The sequence below is a fragment of the Cucurbita maxima genome, unplaced genomic scaffold, assembly GCF_002738345.1.
Source record: "Cucurbita maxima cultivar Rimu unplaced genomic scaffold, Cmax_1.0 Cma_Scf00012, whole genome shotgun sequence".
NCBI lineage: Eukaryota > Viridiplantae > Streptophyta > Magnoliopsida > Cucurbitales > Cucurbitaceae > Cucurbita > Cucurbita maxima.
The window spans coordinates 1659444-1684803 of record NW_019272028.1 but is presented as its reverse complement, the minus strand read 5'-3'; the positions used below and the strand labels follow the sequence as shown (position 1 = coordinate 1684803).

The following is a 25360-nucleotide window of genomic DNA, read 5'->3' as shown; positions in this document are numbered from 1 at the left end:
GGGGGGGGGGGGGGGGGGGGGGCTCTGTATGCCTGGGTCAAAAGGCATGGGGACCCGTCTGAACAATTCCTCCTCTCTCTTATGCAATGCATTAAACTCAACCAAACCACCTCAGGCTTTAATTCCACAAATCCCTCATCATCCTGTGGTGGCCGCTTATCTTACTCGGAATCGGACACATACATCCTCTTCCTTCTTTTCTTATAATATTTCCTTTTTAGCCTTATCCATGACCACGCCCCTTCCTTACCAGACAATCGGAAGTGGGATCCTCAGAGGACTCGAGCTGGGGAGAGTTGTCGGAGCTGATTCATGTGGGTATTCGTCGACTCTGAGAGGGCGGCGGAGGATAAGACAGTCGAGAATCTGCGGAGCGATAAGGGAGAGTGCATTACGGAATCTGTGGAGAAGGTTGAGGTTTGAGAGAGTGATTTGGAAGAAGTCATGAGTGTAGAGCCAATGAAGAAATGGGAGGGAGGGCATGAAATAGGTTTGGAGAAGATGACTTCTCCATTGAAGTGGGCTGAGCTAGTTTGTGACACTGAACATTTCCGGTGGGTTGGGCGGGAGGGGATGTTCGTTGTTGGTTCGTTTTTTTTGCAGGTTCAAGATTGGAGATGGAATGATCAACCCCTTGGATACTAAATGATATAATTTCCACTATTTTCTGAACTCTATATCACAAATTTGCACATTAATGTCTGTAAATGAAAGTGAGTATTGATTCATTGATCAAATGAATGTTGAACATACATCATAAAGTGAAAGATTTCAAGACGCCTAATACCAATTTATCAAGTCTAGCAGTTCCTATAATCTTCCCAAAAGAATTTTAAAAAGGCTCCTGTAACTTATTCAAAATATTCACTGATAATGTATTCAACTTGAATATCTCCTCAGAAAACCAAAATTACCAAACTCATTGCAACCTCTTCTAATCTAACTGGAAAGTGTTCTAAGATCAACCTCATTTAAGCATGAAGGAACCACCTGAATTGGTTGAATAAAAAAACCAGCTTTCTGGCAATTTTCCTCCAGAAGCTCCACCTGTGAACGCCCATCAGGGCAGAATACCACGATTGCTCCTCCACTGCCTGTGAACTTTGAAGAAGCACCTACTCTTCGGGCTATTTCCACCATTTCAATGTTTAAAGCACCCAGAACATCATCTCCAAACATACTCCTGTGAGTTCAGAAATTAGGAGGGAAAAACAGCGGTAAATAACTCGTGCTATCTAAGAGTACGGGTGAGTTAGCATAATTTTCGGTTGAGGGAAAGGGATTTGATGTGCTTGGTTAAATTGTTGAGAGTGTTCTTGAAAAAGTACTTGAAAGCGTATACAGAAAGCACTAAAAGCACTCAATTAGTGATCTTTCCGAGAGAAGTGTTTCAGAAGACACTATCATCACGAGTCGTGGCAAACTCACCCTAAAAGTAAAGATCAGATATCGCTACTGTTGCAATAACCAGCCAAGTTACATGGTTTAAAAATGAGACTTGAAAAAGAATAATACTATTTGTGGAAATTCCATGATTGTAGAGTGAAGACATCCTGGAGGGCAAATCTCAAATAACCAACTGGGCCATCCAACTAATTTCAGAACAGCGTAGTAGGCCAAATTACTGAACTTGTAAAAGGTATTCTCATATAAACATAAATTATTTTCTCCAAGTACAATTAATATTCCAAGGGAAGACAAGAAACTTATTTATAGTTTAGGAGTTACAAATTTACTTGAGAGGCATATATCGTTCTAATATTGGGTCTAAATTTGTTGAGTAAGTAGACACTAACCTGCGAAGATCGAAATTGCGGTTCACAAGTGCTGCAAGTTTTGAATAGTCCTTCTCAAGTAAAACCGTTCTTCCTTCTTCTGCAACCATAGCAACTTCTTGCATTGATGATATAATGAATTTGTCACCATCAAGCCACCTCTGCCGAACTGTACTGTGGACCTGCATTTGCATTGGTCATGGATGACAGTGATTAGTATTGGAGATCATATTTCCAGCAGTCATAAGATTTAGTACATCTACAGAGGAACTGTAAGATTTGAAGAATGTGAAAATTCTCTCTCTGACACAAACAAAATTTAATTGGTTACGGTTCATTTTGAGAACAGAAAAGTATTGTTGGACTTCTCCAGTATTTTTACTGATGCAATATGGTATTAGTTTTAGGCTTCGATAAAAAAAAACTATTCATGCAAGAGCAAACAAGCTGCTAGAACATGAATAAAGGTAGAGAACAAATGTACTATGGGGTCCACTAAGATATAAACCTTTCCAGAATCACTTGGATTATCAGCATATATTAGATATAGTGGAGGAAGAAGATTAATATCCATGGGTGTGTATATGCCATGCCCAAGCTTCTCCATGTGTTCCTGACTAAAATCCTACAGAAACAGATAGAAACATCATTAAAAATTCAATCTATTTCCATATTCATGAATATATCAACGTTTTTAGTAGCTATACCATGTAAACAAGGCCACCGTAAACCTGCGCAACACGATCTTGAAGACCAGCAACAATGCCTAGTTCTTTCTCTGCGGCAAGAACAAGGTTAGGTCTGACCTCTACTTTAATCAGATGCCTAACATCAAAGAAGTCTAGCAAGCAACTCAAGGCAGCACATACAATAGCACTGGAACCTGAAAGTCCTGCCTGGAAAGTCAAAATCAAAGCGTAAGCCATTTGGTTCTTGTCAAGAAACCAATTTGCAGAATAAGGGAATATGAGTTTTAGCATAGGTACAAACACAAGCAGGCTAAAAAGAACCGATCATATCATGAAATAATTGGTCTTCAACTCAATGACCATTAAAAATGCACTAGCCAAGGAAAGCAAGAATGCATTGGTGTGCAAATCACAGATCAAAGTGAAGTACGCAAATCTAAGAGTTCATTTATAGCTTAATATAGGCAGGTCTTTTTGGGTGTTATAAATTTGAGTATTATTAAGTAAAAAATTCAGGAAGGAACCTTTTTCATTTCCATTAAAAGAACACAAATCCATATTGGCTACATTACCAAAGGTTTAGTAAGCTTAATGCATTGCTATTTTACCAACTAAGCATGAAACAAGAGCATCTACTTCAATGACCACAAATAAACATGAATCAGCAATATTGCAGGGCACTATACCTGTCGAGGAATATTAGTGTCGTAAGACAAAGTAAAATTCCTTGCATGAAGATTAATCCCGTTTTCTCTGCAATAATTATAAAAAACTTTACAAATTGCCATAAGCAATCGCACCCCACCATAGTAGCCTTCATTGGACAGTCGATTTACCTGTAAAAGAACTAACAAATTTTAATCGCCGTTGAATTCATTAACATATTGGCTAACCTTCAAGATCACAACTCAATTGAATTTCATGAAATGAAATTTAAATAATTCCAACGCATCAACAAAATATAGTGCTATGTAATTCTATGGCGATTTCATCTTTAGATATCTAAAAATGAAATAGCAATAACAACAGGAAATACAAAAATACTATTAATCAGCCACCGAAAAAAGAAACCACAAATTTAAAAGACATTCTAAAATTTCAATCGCTCATTGAATTCTCCACAATGCAAGGTGTTATTTGCAAACCCCTCCAGATGCATTGCAGAGAAATTAACCTGATCTAATAAAAAACCAGATCTAACCCAATCAATGGACCACTTCAATAGCATACGAGAAAAAAAGTACCAGATGATCAAGGGATCTGAACTGGACAAGATCGTGGGTGGGATGAGGAGTGATGACAAGCTCATCAGAGGTCCGGAGTTGGACGGAAGCCTTGAAATTCGAAAACGCAAAAGAAATGGTCCGGCCGTAGTAAACGTCGCTCGGATTTCCCAGTAGTCCCACTCTGGCATAGGCCTCGTGCTCAATTACAGAGGAGGAGGAAGAAGATGACGATGTCTTCGATTCCATTATACTCTCTCACTCTTCTTCTTTGGGAACTTCAGTTTGGGTCGCCGTCTTGTTCCCGCGTCGAGAGTCCTCGGAAGTCGGATGGAACTTTGTCTGTTGAAATGAAGAAGACGCAATATGGATTTTACAGAAGATTAAATTTATACTATTTCATCTTTTTCCCTCAATTATATTTTATGGATCTCCTTCGATATATTTATTTATAAATATATATATTTAATATATTTGCTTGCAACTATCATCGTATCATTTACCAACATACTTACAACCAACAAAACTCATGGCAATTAGGACTTATCAACAACACTCATGAAAACTCGGGTCGGGACTTATCAACACTCATGAAAACTCGGGTCGGGACTTATCAACACTCATGAAAACTCGGGTCGATTCTCCATTCATCTTACCAAATGTGTGGATAACGAGGCCACCTTCACAACCTTTTTCCTTCTATTCCTATGTTGTAGCTAGGTAGGGCGGTTTGCTTGAGTAGCTCAACTACTCCTTAGTTCATGCTCATGATACACTACACTACTCAACCACTCCTTAGTTCATGCTCATGATACACTACAAAACCTTCACCAAATTGAGAGGCCAAACAGGGCATAGCTAGCGGCATATGAGCTGCTCGACATCTGCGGCTTCATGCCACACTAGAGTAAATTCAATGTGGTTCCACACGTTCCACCACTTCCCCATTCATTTTCAATAAAGTTAATTCCATCCTCTCCTACGGAAAAACTCAGAAATTTGGATAGGAATATGTATAATATAGGCTGCAAGTAAGCACTCAAAGGAGTTGGATTCTAGAGAATCATCATAATTTAAACAGAACACATCCTGCTACTCCAGAATGAGTATAATGACAAGTCTCAAGCTGTACAATTCAACAAGAAATGTACAAATAGAGGATCAACCACAATCAATCAGAGACCTATAAAGAGAAAAAGTGCACGGGAACATCTCTCAAGGAGCATATCACTCGTCCTCGTCCTCGTCGTCGACCTCTTCAGGCAGTCCCAGGTCATCTCCAATTCCCTCAAGAAGTGTATCAACATCCTCTCCTAACTCCATCAACCTTGCGCTTAATCTTTCCACTTTACTTTGTTCTTGACCGAGGCACACAAGCAAGTCATTCAGTTCTGTCTCACTCTCCTTCTGAGCTTCCTCCCTTGCTTCTGCCTTAATGGCCTCGATATCTGGGCTAATGGAAACTCCTCCACTCTTCAAAGCTTTTGCCTCTTTTTCTAAATGGAAGTTTGCCTGTTCAAGACTGTTATACGCATCGGAGAGGCTCTTGAGATCAGATTCCATCTTGCTAGCTAGGTTTTGGTAGTAAGATGCGTCAGATTCAGCTTTCACTTTCTCTTCCTTAAGCAGTTCCAGCCGTTTAGATACTTCTTGGAGATCTCTTTGAAGCGTCTCAAGTTGGACTCGGTTGGATGGCCCACTAACTCTCTGCTCACTTGAGGACTCACTCCCTCCAGTTTTAGACAGGTCCTCGGCCAAAGTTGCATTTCTACCAAGAAGGTCCTAGAAATGGATCGGATTACAGTTACATTCATATCTTGGTCTAAATAATGGTGGAATAGGAAAAAAGATTAAATTCTATTTCTAGATATGCACAATATATAAAGAGCATGTAGATCTAGAAATGAGTCTACAATAGACAATGTGTTGCCAAAATCTAACTTGCCGGTTAAAGGAGGGAGATAAATTTTCACTCACATCCAAAAGCAGCTCCAATTTAAATAAAGATTGGGTCACAAAATTTTGCCCATACAGACTGTAACAAAACAGTACGCTACTAATGATTCCTTAGTTTAAGTAACAAGAGTTCTGCTCCTAAAAGTGTGCCAAAAACATAGAATTCAATAGCAGTATGCCACTATAACATTCCAAATTTATTAATTATTTAAGAATTAGTCACAAAGAATATAAGCAATGCATGCAAATAGTTTACCTGTATCTCGGTGCATTGCTTCTCTACAAATGCTTTAAGCCGCTTGATGTACTCACCATCAGTTTCCCCTTTCCTCTGCTCTAGTTCTGCTGGCACCACAGCCACCTTGCTCTTTGGTTGACTATATACTATAACAATGCTCTCTCTAATATCTGCTTCAAGTCTCTTAACAGTGTTGATAAAATGAGAATCGAAAACAGATGAGAGAATGGGAAGCTCCTCGTCTTTCTGATTAGAAGAAGAATCCTCATCAACATCTTCAACTTCAGCCATACTAGCAGCTGTAGACCTTGTCAACACTTTCCGTGGTTCTAATGACTTGGAGGCAAAAAGAAAGCTTTTCTGCAGCTCATCAAACTTCAGAAAGTATGATGTAAGCCCAATCTTCTGGCTAAAGGTATCAACAATGGTAAAAGCATCTTTCTCACTATCACTTGATTTATTATAGATTACACACTCCCCCAAGATAACAGCTGCTAAACCCCTCATGAAAACAGTTGCGGTAGAATCTGCAACCAACTCAAGCAGATATGTGAGGTGGGGACGTGATTCTAGGAAGCACTGCACTGCACTGGGGCAATCAGCCAACCAAATGATTAGCAATTTCAATATGATTAGTTGAAGATATGAATTGCTGCTCAAGGCTGACTTCCCATTTCTATTTTTCATAGAAGAGGAAACAGCCAAATACTTCACCATTCGATGCATCAGAGGTTCAGGATCTCCCAAGGAATGCATGGGTGCTTCAAGTTTTATTTTCAATACCTGGGACATAGAAGCAAAAGAAAAAAATATTTTCAAGTTTTATTTTCATCACCAATTTAGTGGAAGTTTTTTTTTTTTTTTTTTTTTTTTTTTTTTTAATTAATTTTTAAAGAAACCGAACTTTAATTGAGAACTGAAAAGATACTTTTCATTCATGCAGTAGTTACGCAAACCAAACATTCATGCTTTACAGTCAATAAAAAAAATTAGAATGAAAGGCACCTAGTTGCATACCCTTTCCTTGCACTGACTGTTGTTCTTAATTACGTGAGAAAGAACACTGGCAGCTCTGCAACATGTCTGCAAATATATTACCCAGGTGTCAATAATAGAGCTCATGCTATGTGTCCCTTAGGGAATATCCGAGAACTTATGATACTTTGAAATGCAGACACTCCCACCATATAAAACGTTTAAGAATTTCTTTGATATTAAAACATATATTACCTCTAGATCGCCATCGTTTTCGCTCAAAGTAAGACTGCGAAGCAGCATGCTGCAAGAAAAACTTATTCAGATATTATCATTCACCAAAAACTAGAATATGTCATCTAACTAAACTAATCGACTTTCAACTCATCTTCTACAGCAGTAACCAAAAGAAAGGGTGCATTTAATTGGACACCAAAGAACAATGCAGGATGGATTTGTGAATAAACCTTCCAAATGACATGTTAACATCCTCCTCAAGTGGTGCATGGATCATTGATTGTGGTTGAGGAATTAAAGTGGACGCCAACATTGTTTGCCCATCAGAGTTTTTCTGATTCCGAAAACATGTTAAAAAGAATAATAACATAGTAGAATTTTGAAATTAAAAAAAAAAAAAAAACAAAATAAATATGGAAGAAAATCCATTATATTTTTTGTGAAGAAAAAATAAAAAGTTAAGGCAAAAATAACCTCACAAAAGCACTTAAAAACATAATCAGCAGCAAAGAATTCTTGGGTACTTGATGTCCGCAAAATGATCCGAAGAATTGAATTGAGGGCAGGTTCTTGCACATCATCTCCAAGGAATTTGCTAGCAATAGCATCAAGATTTTTGGGATGCTCAGTGATCAGATTGCCAATGCATTGTAATGCCTAACAGTATGCAGGAAAATAAATATATTAAATGGTTAACTGGTGCCCACTCATGCATCAGTTATAGCTAAATGCAAACAAACTAAAGTAAGCTAAAATAAAGAAAATTTGATATTTGAGCATCTAATAGATTGACCTATCTTTTTTCCTTTTTTTTTTTTCTATTGGAGAACCATGGCATTTAGCCCAGCTTATGCACATCTCAATTAACCCCATAACTCAACTTTATGATCTCGAAGGTATTTGAGCTTTATCACTTGTTCCATAGATCTCTAAGCGAACTCAGAATGGTTATTATAATGACATAGTTCAATAGTTAACAAGGTAGCAGGTCCTCTGTCACACAACCACGATAAAAATTATGCATTTCCACGGCTGTAAATAACAGCTAATGGTTACAAAAATTAGGCTTACAGTAACAAATCGAGTAATGTATTGAAGAACAAGCCACAGAAAACTCTTATCTAATGTATGCCTGCACATATTTGTAGGCACAAAAGCTTTGTGAAACTATAACTGCACAGAAATAGAAATATCGAAATCTGAGCAGATCTCTGCATCATAGGCGTTCCTAACATTATCATATCAATAGTGTAGATAAGACAAATTCCAGTTGAAGAGCAAGAATGAATCCAGGTAGGTGCCGTAAAAGCTACAAGAAGTAAGAGAGAGAGAGAAGCTTCAGCTTCAGTTCCTAAAGACAATGAAAACATTATTATGCAGAAGTGCACCACAACAATCATCCTAGAAAAAAAAAATATTGACAACTGAAAAGTCTTATAGCAGTGAAATAAATGAATTCTGTATTTTCTGTGAAATTGCTAATAGATTTTAATAACTAGAGGCAAAAGATTACATTAATCAATATCGTTGGGGCAAAAAACCAAAGCAGCTAGAGAAATAAACAATATACTAATTTCTAGACATGTTTCCGTCCATCAGTGTAAGTCCATAAGATGAAAGTGTTTGTGTGTATATGATTGACAGATAGTATGCTGTCTTACCGTACAACGGACAGGAACAGGGGCCCACTGGCTTTCAACACCTAACAGTAGAAGATGATCCAAAACCTTTTTCTGCAAAAAAAAATTAAGGGCAAAGAGAAAGTTCTTCATCAGAGAACCCCAGTTTTTCAATTGAAGAAAACATAGATAAAGTAATTGTTTTCTATTGCAAACCTGAACCAGAGTTGTTTTGTTAGTCAGCTTATTTCCATCTTTTGCAGGATCAACCTTGGGATCTCCCATTATTAGCAAGTTTAGTGTTTCTAACGCACTGAGTAGATTTACTGTCTACTGGCAAGATGTTTCAAGAAAAGTCACTGATAAGACTTCATGGACATAACAATAAAAATGACTTCATGTGATATACAAGTGCACAATTATCTAACCTTTTGTTGTGTGAAACTGTAAGTACTTCCTCTTGACTTAAGAATTGATATTAACGGATCAAATCCAATAGTCTCCCTCAGCAATACCTGAGTATAACATTCTTAAACCCTTTTGAAAAAACTAATAAACAAAAAGCAAGATATTAACAAAATACAGTGGAAAAAAGCCGCACACCTGATTTGATGCATTTTTCCTTAGAAGGTTGCTCAACAATTCTAGGCAATCCTGTTTAAAATGTACTAAAAATTAAACCCATAGCAAAGTCAATATATTTCTATCACCAGGAAATTCTTGGCAAATTAAAATAATGTGTCAAACATATCAGTACACAGAATTGAAAACTTTGTTCTTGAGAAAATGACCAGAAGAGATCAAAATTATGTCAAGCATAATGACTTCCCACAGACCAACGTATGAGAAAGAGGCCCAAACGCTCTCCCTAAGAAGTCTAGCATTTCCTCCAAAAAGTCTAGTGTATACTTCCAACCACAAACCCTCTTTTTATAGAGAACTCATCACTTTCCTAAATAACTAAAACAATTAAACTAGAAAACTATTTAATAACTATTACTAACTATTACTAAAATTAATTTATAATTCTCTAACACACAACATCAAAACCTTGAGTGAGTTGTTCAAGAGCTCTATAACATTTTCTTCGTCAAAATTGAGAGTGGGTGTAAGTGGCAAGTGATCAATATTTTTCTCCAAAATGATTTAAAATTTCAACATTTACACAAATTCAACTTAATTTTGAAAAAGAAGAAATATAATAAAAAATATATTTTCTGAAAAAAAATAGATCAGTTTTTCAAAGGGATAGGAAAGTTTCAGGCTATCATTTCCAAATGTGAGAAAGGTCATGAACTTTTGAGCAAAAGGAAAAAATGGGGACCATATTTTATCACATGAAAAAAACAATAGATCCCAGAAGAGGAAAAACAACGATAATGCACACAAGGTAAAGAAAATGAAGTTTTCATTCATAAACTACCTGCACAACAACACCACCATCAGAACCTCCTTCCTCTTTAATGATGCTAAAAACCTTCTCAAATGCACCTTCGAAAACCACAATTTTTTGAATTTCCTAACATACAATAGAATTATTGGTTAGTGAAGGCCAAGTCGCCTTTCGAACCATTATTAATAAAGTATGGATTTTAAATCTATATCATACATGAGAAAGAGATTTTAGGGAAGAAGCTATTGAATTCCTTTCAAGCCTTCCTACCTTGTTTAGTCTAATCTAGACCTTTTCAATTTAACTACCCAATTCTATGATAAGTTATTCTTACAATTAATATTACATAAATAAATTTTAAGTATATTTAAAGAAAGGTAAACTAAATTTACAACTACAAGTTTTTCATTTTTTAATTTAAAATGTAGTATCATAAGTTAAAAATATTATTCTTAGACATAATGGAATTAATTCGTTTCTCCAAAATATAATTTTATTTTATGGAAAATGGTTAATTATTGATTAACTAGAAATCAAGCTTGAGTCCAAAATATTGTTCTTTGGGGGAAAAATGTGCGATAGATTTTACATAATAATGTCAACTATTAATGGATAAATAAAACTATAAATTATTAAATACTTACAACTTTGATATTTCAATACAAAAATTCTCATCGAGAAAGATATTTAAGTACAAAAATAACTATAAACCATATAACTGAAGAAAGATCAAACCTCAGCTTCACGGGTCAAGTAAGTAAGCAATAGCAGCGCCTCATTCCGTATAACCTAAAAGGATACCATAACAATATTTTAATGAATGATTCTAATATAAGAATGGTATAGAAATAAAGCTTTTAATTACTTTTCGTTGTAGCTCCAAATGCAATGAAAGTTCAGTGGAGAGAAATTAAGCAAAGAAATATTATTCTCAGGGGCACCAAAAGAGTGTCCACTGGTAAAAACATCTATGCTTTCCCACACCAGAGTCTATATGTTCAACATTTTACTTCTAATTGAAAAGTTCAAGTCCTCACACCCTATGATATATTTTCTTTTAAATCCATAAGTGGTCAACATGCTTATGTCTATCTCAATTAATCTCATAGGACAACAACGTTAACTCTACATGTGGTTGTCAAGAAGAAACTTCTAAAAAGACATTTTAATATCGAGATAGGTGGCCGCCACAAGATTTGAACTCGTTCTAGCAAAGTTCATGTACCTTTTTTCTCTTCCCTGTTGACCATTATGGAAATATCATATGATATCCTCTTTACAATTCTGCCCCAATTGTTTTTTTTAGAGGGAAACAAATTTCATAGTGCCCCAGCACCCAAAGGTGTCTTACAAAAAGGACAATATTGTACTCCCATTGTTTTTATTAAAGAAAATTAATCATAAATCTGAAGTCAATATAACACTATTTAGCATGGCTTTAATTTTTCCATTATAAATATATTCGTTCAGTTTAATATTGGTGCCGATATTTTGAAAATAAGTCAGCACTGTTTTCAAACTAACTAGTTATTTAAACAGGTATTGGAATTACCAAATACAAATACCAGCAGGAAACGTGAGGGGGAAAATGTGATACCATGTGGCAAGGTATTCCACTCAGTGAAAATATTGATGGATTATTTGGAGAAAAATAAATGTTATTTGAAGAGTTGATCTTTCAAGATAGAAGATTAAAAAAGTTCAGAGAGACCCATGCCAAATTTTTTCTTTTCTTTAATTTGATTGGTGGTGGGGGTAATCAAATGTAATTTCATGTATCTGCTAGCAAAAGTATACCTCACGATCCATAAGCATGTCCATAAGTCGTGTTATACCACGAGGAATGCTGAGAATGGCTTCCTGCAGCCTTAAGGGGAAAGTCCACAATTCAATTAATGAAAACTATAAAAAGTAGAAAAAGAGAAATAAAATAAAACTAACAAACTGAGTAAATAATATACCTCGTGGGAGAGTTCGTAAGAAGAGCTGTCAACAGTTGAAGAGTATAATATCTGACATAAAAATCCTCTTCTGACTGCAAAAGTTCAGAAAGAAACCCAAAGAAGGGAGGGGAAAAGTGATCACATATGGAATTGAGTAGCACAAATGCATAAATAAACCTATAGATATCAAAATATATTTAATAAGAGGAATACTGACCAAAAGACTCAAAAGAAGAGAGATGCTGTCTGATTCCCTTGAAAGCAAATCGGAGTTCATCAGAGCTGGTTGGACTTGATCCTTGGACCCTTTAGCATGATTGATAGGAGTTAATGCACTCACGAGAGTTTCCAGGGCCCCCCGAACCTGGACTCAAGAAATGGAACATATTACTAGACATTCTAAAAAGTTTAAAAGTAAGTTTCTTTTTGAGACATAAAAAATTGCAGTGATAGATGGAATATACACAAGAGAACATTATAACAAAAGCTCTCCAACTAAGACAGACAGTGTTGAGAGTATAATTATAAAAAAATTATTAAAAAATAAATAAATAAATAATGACTTCGTGCAGCTGGTCAAATTGAACTAGAACAGAAGCAATTGAGTAAACTAGTAGCGTATAATAATTTATTAAAGTTTTCACTGCATAGAAATAACCATAGAATTACCATATAATATTATCTTTAAATTCCTCCAAAACTTCTTGAAACAGGCAATAACATATACTTTTTTTCCAGAATGAAAGCATAACTAGGCGTCATAAAGCAAGATTTAATTTCTCAACAACAGGGAAGCAAAGGACAGTTAAGGAACTGCAACCATTTCAACATCGTCTCGTTCCTCCTTCAGAACACTCATGAGCACAGGAAATCCTACAAAAACATATGAAATATATCTTTTATTTATAAATTTCACATAATCCATATAAGTAAAGTTCGATGAAAATCAAAGCACAAGCACATACCCATTGCACCGAAAGCTAGCTGGGCAGCACGACTTTCAGCTACAACAGACTGAAGCTCCACCATGGCAGTCCTCCTGTCCTCTGCAAGCTGACCATTGCTAATGCGATCCAATACACGTTCAACATAGCTATGGAAAGGGGCAACACAATTAACCATAATATATACGAAAAGTTACAGTAAATGTAAACATTAAGATTCAGGGACAGGAATTAGCAGTTGGGGCAAGCGCACGTTATGCAACTTATCCATCATCCTATTAGAAGCACGTGGCATCTGCTTACCTATCTTCATTGGATGAAGAATTCTCATTACCGAAAACAAGCTCAACCATACCCTACACGAACAACGCAATCAATTACACAGGAGAAGAAAACCAATTGAAGATTATTTAAATACAAAGATAAAACACAATGCTATAAACGTATAAACAACAACAACAAAAAAAAAAGCCCCACATTATTACTCTAAACCTCGTAATCCACGAAAATTAGGACAAAGAGGAGAAGGAGATCACCTTGTAACCAGAAACCAGATCCATATTCGAGTAAGAATCTCAAAAATCCAGAAACAGAAGCCGGCGCAATCGCCCCGAACCCAATACAACCTTCGGAAATGTCTAACACGCAATCCCTAATAGTGAGAGCTCTAACCCAATCATTAAAAATCCTAGAGATGAAAAAAATGCAACGATACATGAAATCGATCGAAGAAATAGCCGCCCAAAAGGGAACAGAATCCCGATTAGAAGAAAGGAAACGAACCAGAAGTTAGAAACAGAGTGGCTGATCTCGGCGTCTGGCGATTTCCGGTTGACAGCGATGGAGTGGTATTGCTATTTCCTTCACGAGCGCTCTGTGTCTTTTGACCAAAACAGAAATACGGAGCCTTATTTTTCGGTTTTTTTTAATTCATTTTATATATATTATGGATTTCTGTAATTATAATTAGAAGAGCTGGGCTTCGATGGGAAAGACAAGTTTAAGGCCCATTTATTCAGGCCTGTGATTGAGATTTTGGGCCTTCAGACAAAAACGTTCCCGGCCCACATATAACAAAAAGGACAAATTTGCCATTAAATAAAACGGGTTCTAAAATTAATTTTTGTTCATATTTGAAATAACAATGATAATATTTGCTCCATAAAACGTTATTAGAATTGAGTATTGAATTATACGCATTCTCACAATTAATATTTTTTCAAGAAATTACATTAAAATTATTAAACATTTTACTAATAAAATCTGTATTAATGATTAATATATAATTAACCAAACTCATCAACTATTATGAACTATTTTTTTAATAACTAGATAATAAAATATTTAATTATAGTACATTTTTCAAACGCTAATTATCACAAATACATTTTTTTCAATTAAAAAATTATCTTAGTAAGCGTTCATGTAGAATAATTCAATTAATAAATCACAAATATTGTAAAAAGTAATCGATGATTATTTAAAATAAAATTAGATCTAAAAGTTATTGGCTCGAGGTATTTTCTCTACCCTTCTTACCTTGAAAAAATAGGGGTACCTTGTGTTCTTGAATCGTTAACCATCTTTTAGCCCGACTAGGTCTTTCGACTTAATCTTAGGCTTTGACTCACCCTCCGCAGACGAACTTTGTAGAGGAACCTTTCAATTTTGGGGGCATTGAATTTTCACCAATATTTGTGTTACTCAAGCTGACAATTTCGCTACCGCTTCGTCCACCATTGCTCGCACAGGTGCTTCCCTCTAAGGCATAACACTCTCCTACCGATCCATTTTTACAATTATGGGCTGACTTCTATTATTAACACATATGTATATATCTATTTCATATAATAATGGTAAATATAGTTTTGTTTTTCTAAACTCCTTTTGTCATCAATTGAATTAAAAATATAAATAAACTTTGCCTTTATTTGTTTTTTTCTATTTTTAACTATTTTTTTAATTAAAAATTAAATATGACTCTCATCGTTATTTTGAAATAAACTTTAATATTCTTAAAGTCTCTTTAAATAAAAATATAAAAAGTCAATAATTTTGCATCATTCAAACTAACGTCAGATGCATGATGTATGATTTATATATTTATTTTTAAAAAATCTAGATATTTTTTTTAGTATAGAAATAACTCATATAAATATTCATTTAAATGTGTTTGGACCAAGAAAAAGTTGAATTATTATATTAAAAAAAACCACAAAATTTGGTGCCTCTTGGAGTAACAATTAATTAAAAAAGCTAATTAACTATTAAAAATTAAATTTACAGATAAGAAATGAGAAAGGGGAATGGGGAGAACAAGTCAACGGAAGAGTACTAAGATTTCACAATCCCCACAATAGCCAAAACCACGTGGACTTAGCTGTCAAAGAAGAGCTCGCTTGACAAACACAGCGGACCCAACTTCTGTTGGTAACGGGTCTAACACGTGCCCATCCTACGTCAGCTGAATCCACATGGCATCTAATGTGCCCGCCTTAATTTTAACATGCATTCATGTTTTTAACCCCTAAATTATTCACAATTTTATTTTACCTTTGTTGAAATTAATGAGTTTTAATAGATTTTTAAATTAAACTATAAATAAAAATTATACAATATGATAAGTTTACATGTAAAAACTTTGGTTTAAAATTAGACATTAAAATAAATTAATATAGTAACAACCAGTTATGAATATTTTAGTAAAAAGGCAACAAGAAAAAGTTACCTAAAAAAGAAAAAGAAAAGTAGCCTTGAGTTATGCAACCAACAAAGAAGAAACGACAAGTTTCCCGTTCCTCGTTTTATTTGACAAATATCTTATGTTAAATATTTCGCTTCTTTTCGTAATTTAATTACTTTTAAAAATAAATATTATCTCCACGTACTAACATGAATTGAATAATTTAGACTGAAAAAACACCCTCTCGTAAGACAAAAGCACATGCCAATAATTTATAAAATAATAATAACACATAACAACGTGGTACCCGTGTCACTTTGAATAATTTGTTTGTTATTTAGTATTTAAAATTTTTAAAAATGCATTTTTTATCCTAAAATTTATAGAATACAATTTCAACCCCAGATAAAAAATTTAATAATAATAAAAGAAAAATATTCCCTTAATTTAATTAAGAACAAACTTTTCGAATATCTGGAGATGCAATGTAGAATGAGTTGATTTTCGTAACTATTAATTTAATTCTAAATGGAATAAAAGAAAAATAATATATAACGGTTTGCCAAATATCCCCTTAGCTGGCAGTCCATTGGATCAGCATCTGGGATTGGATCCAACGGTTAGAAAGAGACCAAGACGAGAGCACACAAGATATTCCCTTTTGTCGAAAAGGTTTCTGAATTTTTGGGATTTTTCGGAAATTTGAGGGATAAAATAAAATAAAAATAAAAATAAAAAGAAAAAAAAGAAAAAAAAAAAGAAAATTGAGGTTAAGCACCATTTCTGTATATCAATCTTTCAGTCCTCTCTTTTGCGGCCTATCTCTCTCACCTCTGGAATTCTGGCATTTAGAGTTGCTTTTGTGAAACAGCGGAGAGCCATCAAAAGGCCCACCAACGGCTAGAACCGCGCTATTTCGGCGATGAATCAAAGCGTTTAAACTAAGCCCCATTTCCATTTTTATATACCCACTGCTCCAAAATATCTCATCCATTTTTTGTTTTGCTTCGCCTCTTTTGTGGGGGGTTTTTTCTTTTCTTAATCTCACCCTCTAGGATCTGATTTTGTGGAGTTTTGATTGAGAATTTGAGGATTTATCCCGCATTTTCTGTAATTTTACGAGTATTTTGTTGTTTATCATGTCTGATGGGTATTACAGCTCCAAGAAGACCGATGATATTTGTGAAGACGTTTGTGGCCAGGTCTGTTAGTTCAATCCTCTCTGTTTCTGTTTCTTCGCTTGTTTTGAATCTTCTGTATTCGACTTTTTGGGATAAGAAACTTGTTTGTTCTGTTCCTTCTTCTAAACCCTTTTGATTGAACTTGTCCTTCGTGAAATACCCATGAATGTCGAGAAAGGTACGGTTATCTGTAATTGTCTAATGATCGTTATTCTTCGTGTTCGTTCTGTTTATGACCACAATGGTTTGATTTGAAGTGTGCATTGATTTGGGATTCAATCAAATTTTGCTGTCCTTTTCAATTTATAGCTAAAATTTCCTTTTCTAGGTGTTCTAATTTCACCTTAGTAAACGAATCGCTTCGTTTTTCAACGTCCTGTCGTCCCCACTCTTAATTTTCCTCTTGTTTTTGCATCTGGAAATGAATTGGTGTCTTGAATCTTTTAGATCGACATGTCCTTTGATCCTTGATTATGTTCTTCAATGTTTGTTGTTGTCGTTGTTGTTGTTTGTACCAGGGGCCTCGTGGAGCTTTTATCTTGTCTAGATTTCGATGTATTCTTCGAGGATGGGATTTGAAGACACTACTTTCTTTCTTTTTCGCTGTTCCACTCTTGATATTGTTCATATATCTCCATGGCCAGAAGATCTCTTATTTCCTTAGACCCTTATGGGAGTCTCCTCCTAAGCCATTTAATGAAATCCCTCATTACTATCATGAGAATGTATCAATGGAGTCTCTCTGCAAACTTCATGGTTGGGAAATGCGTGAATCGCCGAGACGAGTCTTCGATGCCGTTCTGTTTAGTAATGAAGTTGATATCCTGACCGTTAGATGGAACGAACTGTATCCTTATGTGAGTCAGTTTGTGCTTCTCGAGTCGAACTCTACGTTCACCGGTCTGCCAAAGCAGTTGGCTTTTGCAAACAACAGGGAGCGCTTTAGCTTCATTGAGCCACGGTTGACCTATGGGATGATAGGGGGAAGGTTTAAGAAAGGAGAGAATCCATTTGTTGAAGAGGCATATCAAAGATTGGCTTTGGATCAACTTCTTAGGATTGCAGGGATACAGAATGATGACTTATTGATCATGTCTGACGTCGACGAGATCCCAAGCGCTCACACGATAAACCTCTTGAGGTGGTGCGACAATACTCCGCCCATACTCCATCTGCGACTAAGGAACTACCTGTACTCCTTCGAGTTTTATGCAGATGACAAGAGCTGGAGAGCTTCTGTCCATCAGTACAAACATGGTAAAACACGGTATGCTCATTATCGCCAATCCGACGAAATCTTATCAGATTCGGGGTGGCATTGTAGCTTTTGCTTTCGCCGTATCAGTGAGTTCATATTCAAGATGAAAGCATACAGCCATTATGATAGAGTAAGATTTTCTCATTACTTGAACCCCATCAGAATTCAGGACAAAATATGCAAAGGAGAAGACCTATTCGACATGCTTCCAGAAGAGTACACGTTTCGGGACATAATTGGGAAGATGGGACCGATCCCTCGGTCTTACTCTGCCGTTCATCTCCCATCATTCCTTCTAAACAATGCTCAGGAGTACAAATACTTGTTACCAGGTAACTGCAGAAGAGAAAGTGGCTAAATTATGAAAGAACAAGAACGAAGAAATGACTTTGTAAATGTTGAACATAAACAGATACCTATTTTGAAATTTGATGGCTGTAATGTGGAGTTAGTTAAAGGTTGTGTGTCCAATGAAGTTGAGGCGAGGCTGAAATGGAAACTGAGGGCAGAGGCTCCATACTGTTGCAGCTGAGGAAACTGATTGTAATTGCTATATTGGGTTATATTAGGCACAAACCACCATATGTCTTCAAAGTTGAATCACATTTCCAAGCTTGTCTTATAGGTATTGCTTATTAGGTAACACTGTAATTTCCACCATCTCTCTCTGTATTGATCTTAGAACACTGTCACAGTGCTCATTTGTTCCTTTCTCAATGGTTTTCTCTGGAAGTGAATAGAAATGCTAATGGTCTTAGATATCTGTTTTCTCCTTTTTTTTTCTCTTCTTAATGTGTAATTTGTGGTGTGACCTCTGAAAATGCATACTGTTCTTCTTGTTTTCCTGTACCTCTTTGGGATTCAAGTTTAAACCTAAAGAACCAAGAAAACCGACCTAATCAATTTTGTTTGGTCCTGGTTTAAGTCGTAGCGCCAAGAATAGTTTACCCTTAGTTTTGTAACAGTTCAAGCTCACTGTTAGTAAATATTGTCGTTCTTTCTTTCCTTTTTAAGCTTTCCCTAAAGGGTTTGAAAACGTGCTGCTGGGGAGAGATTTGCTTCGTTCCCCTCTCCAATCAATGTGGGGATCTCACAATCTAGTTCTCTTCGGGTCCCAGCGCCCTCGTTGGCACTCGTTCCCCTTTTCAATCGATATAAAGTCTCACCATCTACCTCTATTTGAGGCCAGAATCCTCTTTGAGGCTAGCATCTTCTTTGACGCATGTTCTCTTTTTCATGTGGGATCTTTGGATGAAATCACGTGAGGTTGTGATGGAAAGTGGGAAGCATGTGGACATTTCTTCCTCTAAGCATTCAATCATGGTGCCCACCACTCTCCCTAAAGACCAAAGAATCTTCCATTCCACCGAACTATAAAGTTCCCAGAGGTAGAAAAATAAAAACATCTTTATTATCTGCTGTTTTCACTTTCATTGCTGGTTGGCAACTTTATCTGCAAACTTTAAGTTTAATTCAACTCGTTGAAACGTATACTTTTATGTAAATGTTTGAATTTCCTTTTTGAGAAAAAGAAAATCATAAAAGTCAAAGGGTTCGTAAAGTAACTAACTATTGACTTAACCCGAAAAAGTGAAAAGACGAAAAGCTTAGAGTTTCCCACAAGTTATGCCAAGAACCTTTTCAACAATGCAAGACTATCATAGTCATAGCTGTAAAATGCTTGTTGATTGTTCTAATTCTCAAACCTAAGTTCAATTTCATTTCCAAACAATTTGTTACCATTCAAATAAAAAAGTGGGTTTTGGTCAACGATTTTCAGCCTCCCCACTTCAAAATTCAATTGATCTTCCACTCTCTTTATGCCTTTATATATTAAAATGAAAACTTTGAGTGGGTAACCCATTTTTCCAAAAATACTATGAATAATGTTCTTCAAAAAATTATTTTGATCAACACTTATTGACTTTAGTAATAATAATTATTATTATAATATAATAATAATCCAATTGTCTTTTTATTTTGTGTAATAATTATTAATTTTCATAACTGATTATTCGATAGATATCGGTTATTAATTTTAATGAAATTTTATTTTGCATTTATAATTATTTTTAGTTGTTATTTTTGTAATATTTTATCTCACATATATTAAATTCAAACATGTTTATTTGGGAGGAAGAATCTAATAATTGTGTAGATAGATGAGTTGACTTCATCACCTTCCACGTTGGTTGGTGGCACTTGACATGGTGGATTCTTACTTATGGATTTTAATGGAGTAATCACTAATATTAAGACTAATTTAAAGTATCAAAGTCGGTTTTCCATCTTTCCCATCTGGTCAGAGAGTGGTGCGGGTATTTGACCAAATAGGATGGATGGGTGAAGCAAAGAGCGGTTCGGTCAGAAGAATGGGAAGTTATTAGGTTTGAAAGTCAGTCTGGCTGAAGATCCGAATCGGACCTAAATGGTCGTTTCGTCTTGTACATTGGCTTCAGAATGGATAACTAATTTAAAGTATCAAAATCGTTTTCGTATAGAATGATTATAGATAAGTTGGCTCTATTTACTTCTCAGAGTATAATTCAATCTTCCTTATGTGCACTATTGAAGTCTACAAAAAAAATATTTCCTTCAAGTGTTTGAACTAGTTTACCAATTCAACGAATATCTCTTTAAGTGTTTGCCCTAGTTTACCAATTCACATTTCAGCAAAGGCTACACAGATGAATCTTGCTTGTTGCTTTAAGGACTTAACAATGAATTTTTTCTTCCAGCGTTTCAGGGGAGCCCTAAAAAGATATGATCCCATGTGACCCGACTAAAATTTTTGCATCCACAAGCATTAAACCAATAGGCTGGAAAGGAAAATTAAAAATTCATTGATATAAAAAAAAGAAAAAAAAGGCCATGACTAGAATAAGAGCCACATCCTTAAAGCACAGTAGTTTTCTCTCTTACATTTTGGATTCTTAACATTCTCCATTCTAGCTTAATTCTACGATCTTAGATGGCCTTTTTGGTCTCTCTCAGTTCTGTCTATGGCTATTTTACGAGCACGAACACGGGCACGAGCACCATGGTGCTAATCTTTTGACATTGCAGCAACAATTATTTGGACTAACAGTATCAAAAGCATCAGCAGAAGAAGTCTAAACTGAAAAATGATGAACAATCGCAGTAGATAAAAATGAATCATCTTTAAGTTACCGTAAAATCGTTTGTTTCATGGGGCTACTGCGACCAAACTTACCAAAAAGTGCCCTTTTCTCTCGCACACAATCAGACAGGGCATTGAATCAACAGAAGATTATTGCACCAAGTTTGCAGCCATGGTTTTCTTCCATAAATTTCATCCATTTTACTGTCTATTTATCTATTTTCTACGAGAATCATCTTCATCACTACCACTCCAGTAATCGTGTCTCTGTGGTCTCGATGTCCCTGATTCATCTTCTTCGTCTGAATCCCACAATGCCTTTCCTGAATCAGTATTTTTAGATACAAAGTTGTAACTATTCTTTGATTTTCTCATTCTATTCTCCTTTCTTTTAGTGTCTGCGTGTTCATATCTATCGTAAGCTTCATTGGATTCATCAATGCTACTGTCATAATCATTCCGCTTATTATTCTTCTTATCTTTCTTGATGTGATGCAAATCATCTTCATTGCTCCTGTAATCATCATTTGCGCAGCTTAAAACTTTCATGTCATCTTCTTCATCTTCTTCCTCTTCTTCTGATTGCCACATGGCACTTTCAAGATCACTAAGCATAGTTTCAGGCTCAGAACCTTCTGAATCCATCCTTTTTCTGACAAAGGGCTCAACATTTCTCTTAAAACTTCTATTTTTGGCCAAATCATGCCTCCCTCCAGCTCCTCGAGTCGATTTGATGATCCCATGAGCTCCATCAGAATCATCTGAATTGCTGTCAAGATTGTTAGCATTCTGACCATCATCAGAATCCCATTCCTCCTCATTTGCATGTTCATCATCTTCCTCCTCACTATTGTATAATCTTTGCTTACTATCTCGCTGTCTCCAAACACTTGGCTTTTCAATCTCGTCATCAGAACTGTTATTTGTACGCATATCGGATTTTCTTAATCTCCCACCGTGTTCTTCTCTATTCCTATACCTAATTTGGCTAAGCTCTTCTTTCTCTGCTGCTTCCTCAGCAACCCAATCTCGATCTGCTGCATCCTCTATCTCAGCTATGAATCTGTCTAACTCTTCCTGGTCACTGTCACTATGAGATTCCTCTTCTTCCATGTTACGCTCGATCTCTGTCACTGTCTGCTTATCACCGTAGAAGACATACGGGGTACCTTCTTTTTTGTCAATGGCATTAAAAAATGTTGAAGCTACTCTCTGGATGCTGGCCATAGCAACTGGATCCTCTGGGTTTATACCCTTACGTCTGAGCTCTTGTTCTATCTTCTTTATGTTTAGCTTCTGAGAATCGAGAGCTTGTTCAAATCTGGCCTTGAATAACGCCTACGTAAGAGAACGAACAACTGTTATTCTACTGTTTTCTTGACTTCCGTTATCCTACCACATTAATTATGATCTCCATTCACCCAATGGAAGAAATAATTTCCACCAAATCTAGTTAGTCAGTTTACTCAATCAAATCTAGTCAGTTTCACCAAAGGGACTAACATAGTGGCCAGGAAAGAGTTAAGATCTAAAACCAAGCTTTCAAAAGAATACAGAATGAAGTTTGCCATAAAATTAAGGGACAAAAATTCAGCCTATCCGTTTTCAAGAAATATGGTGTGTGTGTGTGTGGATGGGTGGGGGGGGAGAAGGGAGCAACCCAAAAGAAGTACTTATTTTTAAAAACAAGGCAAAGAAACTGAGAGAAGAAACACTGTGATCCAGCATGCGTACCTTTCTCTTAGTAAGGGTGTTGATTGGTATCAAATTTTTAGGTTGACGATAGTTTCTTCCACGAAACATGATGATTGTTTTCACGTTATGTACATTCACAACAATTCCACCGCTAAGTCTTGCAAGCATGGTTGCCATTTCCTTGATTTTTTCTTTGGGGAAGTTATCACAACACACTTGCACAGTCTCATGAAACTTCCAGTGGAGATGCATATTCTGGACCACTCCTCCAAACACTCCACGAACACCAACTGGAACATAATTCTTATTTCTAAAGCCTATTTTTTTATAAGCTTGAAGCTGTTCGGGGGTCAGGAGCTCTGGGTCATGACGAGGGGGTGGCAACTCTGGGAGCTCATACTTCTTGAGTTGTTGTAAAAGTAATGCTACTTTCTTCTTGGCCTATGAAAGATATGAGACAAATGTGGTCATACTAATCAATCAAATTTATAAATTGTGTGCGTGTAGAATTATGTTTTTATTTAAAACAAAGGCAGCAGTATATTGACTTAAATTGAACATCAAATGTCAAATTCAAATTTCCCAGAGAAGGCTGTAATTCATAAAATATCTCTTCAATCACAATATTCATCGACATTAAAAACAGATGTAAGTAAGTCATCAAAATCGACAACATAGATTATAACTTCGAAATGGCATACTCTTTTGAGGTTGTAAAGGAGCCTTTCTTCCTCTGTCATCAGCTTTTTCTTAATTTTCTTAGCTCTTCGGATCTCCCTTAAGGTCTTACCAGACTCTTTCCTCATTCTCCTCTCCACCTTACTACGCATACTCCTTCCCCTTGATGTCGACATACAACGGGACAACCCATTGTAAGAACCAACAACCTTTGATTTAGAAGGCAATACATATTCACTACGAATGCTTCTAAGGGCCACATTGCTTGAAGCAATCTCTGAATGAAAATCTGCTAATGATACGACATTGCTGCACACATTAAAAAAAATTATATCCTATCAGAATCTTTGTTCATACTGCATTGAATAAAGTGGATGCTATTATTACATCTAAATGCCTTGGATATATGCTGAGGAACAATACCCACAGAATCAAAGTATGCATTCAATTGGATGCTTGGCAAATGAGAGAAGCAGTACAAACGAAGTTAAATAATGTCATATATTTCCTGAGCAGATTCAACTATGAAAGAGCGTCATATCTAAAAAGTAAAATCATGATCTTTTTTTAAGAAAACCAAACCTTCGCTCTGGTTGAGAAAATTTCCAAGAGATGAATTCCATAAGCAATAGCAGAATGGATGCACTTTTTTAACGCAGTTCATCAAAGGGAATGAAAAAAACAATAAAAGCATAGACTTAAGGAGAAAGCGAGTTTTTCAAAAAGCTGTATAAATTTCTTAACAAGGGAAAAGAAAACACACTAGAAAACCGAAAGAGAGGAAATTCATTAGGGTTCTCAAAGAAAATATAGGAAGCAATCAAATCGATTATAAAAAAAAAAGGAAATGGCGATTGAATGACTGCCCGAGAGACGAAGCGCCAAACTGGCTCCCCTGAGACTCTATAACTGAAGCCACAACATGGAAATAAGAACCTAATTCAATGCACCCAGCAACCAAATGCAACGGAAAGAAAGCGAAGGAGAGAGAGACGATACTTGTAGCGATTTGATAGAAGGAGAGTAGAAACCCTAGTGAAACAGAGCCTTCGAGTAGCAGAAAACATTGATGAATGGAAGAGATGACGATTAATCGCTCATCTCCATTACTAAACACCGCCGATCTAACAGGGTTTGGCGTTGCAGCCTGCAGGGTTTAACGTTCTTTCTCATTCTGACCATTTTACCCCTGCCTTTATTTATTTATTGTTTTTATACAACAAATGTGGATTTAATGTTAATTATTTAACTGAAGTGATACTTAATAAAATATTAGTATTAATAATTAAAAAAATATAAAAGTTTATTAAATACATACCATTAATATAATATAAATTTGAAGTCCAATATTGGTTTTGAATTTTTTTTTTTTTTTTTGTCAACGATTAACGTTCTTGATAGAAGTGTCAAAATTCTCGATGGGGAGATAGGACTGTAAAGAGACCTATCATGAACAAGACAAGAAATCTCCTTTATATACTTTTTCTACCTTCCATAAAATAGCTTTGTTCTTGATTAACAAAAAAAGAAAAAAAAAAACTTGCTATGAACACAAGATTGATTTCTTAAATGATAGAAACGTAATTCGTGAAAGAAACAAACATAGAACATGATGAAAAAATGGAGAAGGTAAATAAATATAAGCCCAAATACCATATCTTACACAAAAGTTAGGCAAAAGATGAATATCAATTGCATTCTCAAAATGCATCACCACCACTACACAGTCATGAATATCAGTTTTCATACATC

General features: G+C 35.7%; 4 protein-coding genes across 7 annotated transcripts; 1 reads left to right on the top strand and 3 right to left on the bottom strand.

The window, feature by feature from the left end:
• Positions 1–591: 591 nt before the first annotated feature.
• Positions 592–4082, bottom strand: LOC111487734 (glucuronokinase 1-like). The gene is made up of 6 exons (XM_023135250.1): positions 3709–4082; positions 3151–3300; positions 2483–2671; positions 2284–2400; positions 1797–1957; positions 592–1183 (listed from the first exon to the last, which is right to left on the bottom strand). Exons 1-6 carry the CDS (start codon positions 3934–3936, stop codon positions 940–942), a joined length of 1089 nt encoding a protein of 362 aa, XP_022991018.1. The 5' UTR covers positions 3937–4082; the 3' UTR covers positions 592–939.
• Positions 4083–4685: 603 nt separating this feature from the next.
• LOC111487730 (golgin candidate 6) lies at positions 4686–13917 on the bottom strand. Of its 4 annotated transcripts, none has more exons than XM_023135244.1 (20): positions 13776–13917; positions 13529–13644; positions 13296–13348; positions 13014–13141; positions 12869–12921; positions 12266–12412; positions 12067–12140; positions 11903–11972; positions 10841–10894; positions 10136–10231; positions 9316–9366; positions 9141–9227; positions 8929–9042; positions 8755–8826; positions 7568–7750; positions 7324–7427; positions 7112–7160; positions 6899–6964; positions 5900–6664; positions 4686–5469 (listed from the first exon to the last, which is right to left on the bottom strand). In XM_023135244.1, exons 2-20 carry the CDS (start codon positions 13550–13552, stop codon positions 4915–4917), a joined length of 2745 nt encoding a protein of 914 aa, XP_022991012.1. In that variant the 5' UTR covers positions 13553–13644; positions 13776–13917; the 3' UTR covers positions 4686–4914. The 4 variants fall into 4 exon arrangements, with proteins under 4 accessions (XP_022991012.1, XP_022991011.1, XP_022991013.1 ...); XM_023135243.1 differs by having other exon boundaries at positions 13529–13680; positions 13776–13904; XM_023135245.1 differs by having other exon boundaries at positions 13529–13630; positions 13776–13904.
• Positions 13918–16460: 2543 nt separating this feature from the next.
• On the top strand, positions 16461–18877 carry LOC111487598. The gene is made up of 2 exons (XM_023135048.1): positions 16461–16877; positions 17375–18877. Exons 1-2 carry the CDS (start codon positions 16815–16817, stop codon positions 18470–18472), a joined length of 1161 nt encoding a protein of 386 aa, XP_022990816.1. The 5' UTR covers positions 16461–16814; the 3' UTR covers positions 18473–18877.
• A 2060-nt stretch (positions 18878–20937) lies between these two features.
• LOC111487475 (uncharacterized CRM domain-containing protein At3g25440, chloroplastic) lies at positions 20938–24765 on the bottom strand. Its single transcript, XM_023134887.1, has 4 exons — positions 24608–24765; positions 23632–23917; positions 22970–23371; positions 20938–22573 (listed from the first exon to the last, which is right to left on the bottom strand). The coding sequence occupies exons 1-4, from the start codon at positions 24673–24675 to the stop codon at positions 21452–21454; spliced, it is 1878 nt and encodes a 625-aa protein (XP_022990655.1). The 5' UTR covers positions 24676–24765; the 3' UTR covers positions 20938–21451.
• Positions 24766–25360: the final 595 nt, after the last annotated feature.

Coding starts and splice junctions, on each gene's coding strand:
- LOC111487730 (XM_023135244.1), bottom strand. CDS start 13,552: ATGGATCTGGTTTCTGGTTACAAG. Junction 13,349..13,528: donor ATCTGGTTTCTGGTTACAAG/GTGATCTCCTTC, acceptor TTGTTCGTGTAG/GGTATGGTTGAGCTTGTTTT. Junction 10,232..10,840: donor ACTTGACCCGTGAAGCTGAG/GTTTGATCTTTC, acceptor ATTGTATGTTAG/GAAATTCAAAAAATTGTGGT.
- LOC111487734 (XM_023135250.1), bottom strand. CDS start 3,936: ATGGAATCGAAGACATCGTCATCTTCTTCCTCCTCCTCTGTAATTGAG. Junction 2,401..2,482: donor ACGGTGGCCTTGTTTACATG/GTATAGCTACTA, acceptor CTGTTTCTGTAG/GATTTTAGTCAGGAACACAT. Junction 1,184..1,796: donor CGCAATTTCGATCTTCGCAG/GTTAGTGTCTAC, acceptor CTGAACTCACAG/GAGTATGTTTGGAGATGATG.
- LOC111487598 (XM_023135048.1), top strand. CDS start 16,815: ATGTCTGATGGGTATTACAGCTCCAAGAAGACCGATGATATTTGTGAA. Junction 16,878..17,374: donor GTGAAGACGTTTGTGGCCAG/GTCTGTTAGTTC, acceptor TGTTTGTACCAG/GGGCCTCGTGGAGCTTTTAT.
- LOC111487475 (XM_023134887.1), bottom strand. CDS start 24,675: ATGTTTTCTGCTACTCGAAGGCTCTGTTTCACTAGGGTTTCTACTCTC. Junction 23,918..24,607: donor CTTCTATCAAATCGCTACAA/GTATCGTCTCTC, acceptor TAATGTGTGCAG/CAATGTCGTATCATTAGCAG. Junction 23,372..23,631: donor TCCTTTACAACCTCAAAAGA/GTATGCCATTTC, acceptor TATCTTTCATAG/GCCAAGAAGAAAGTAGCATT.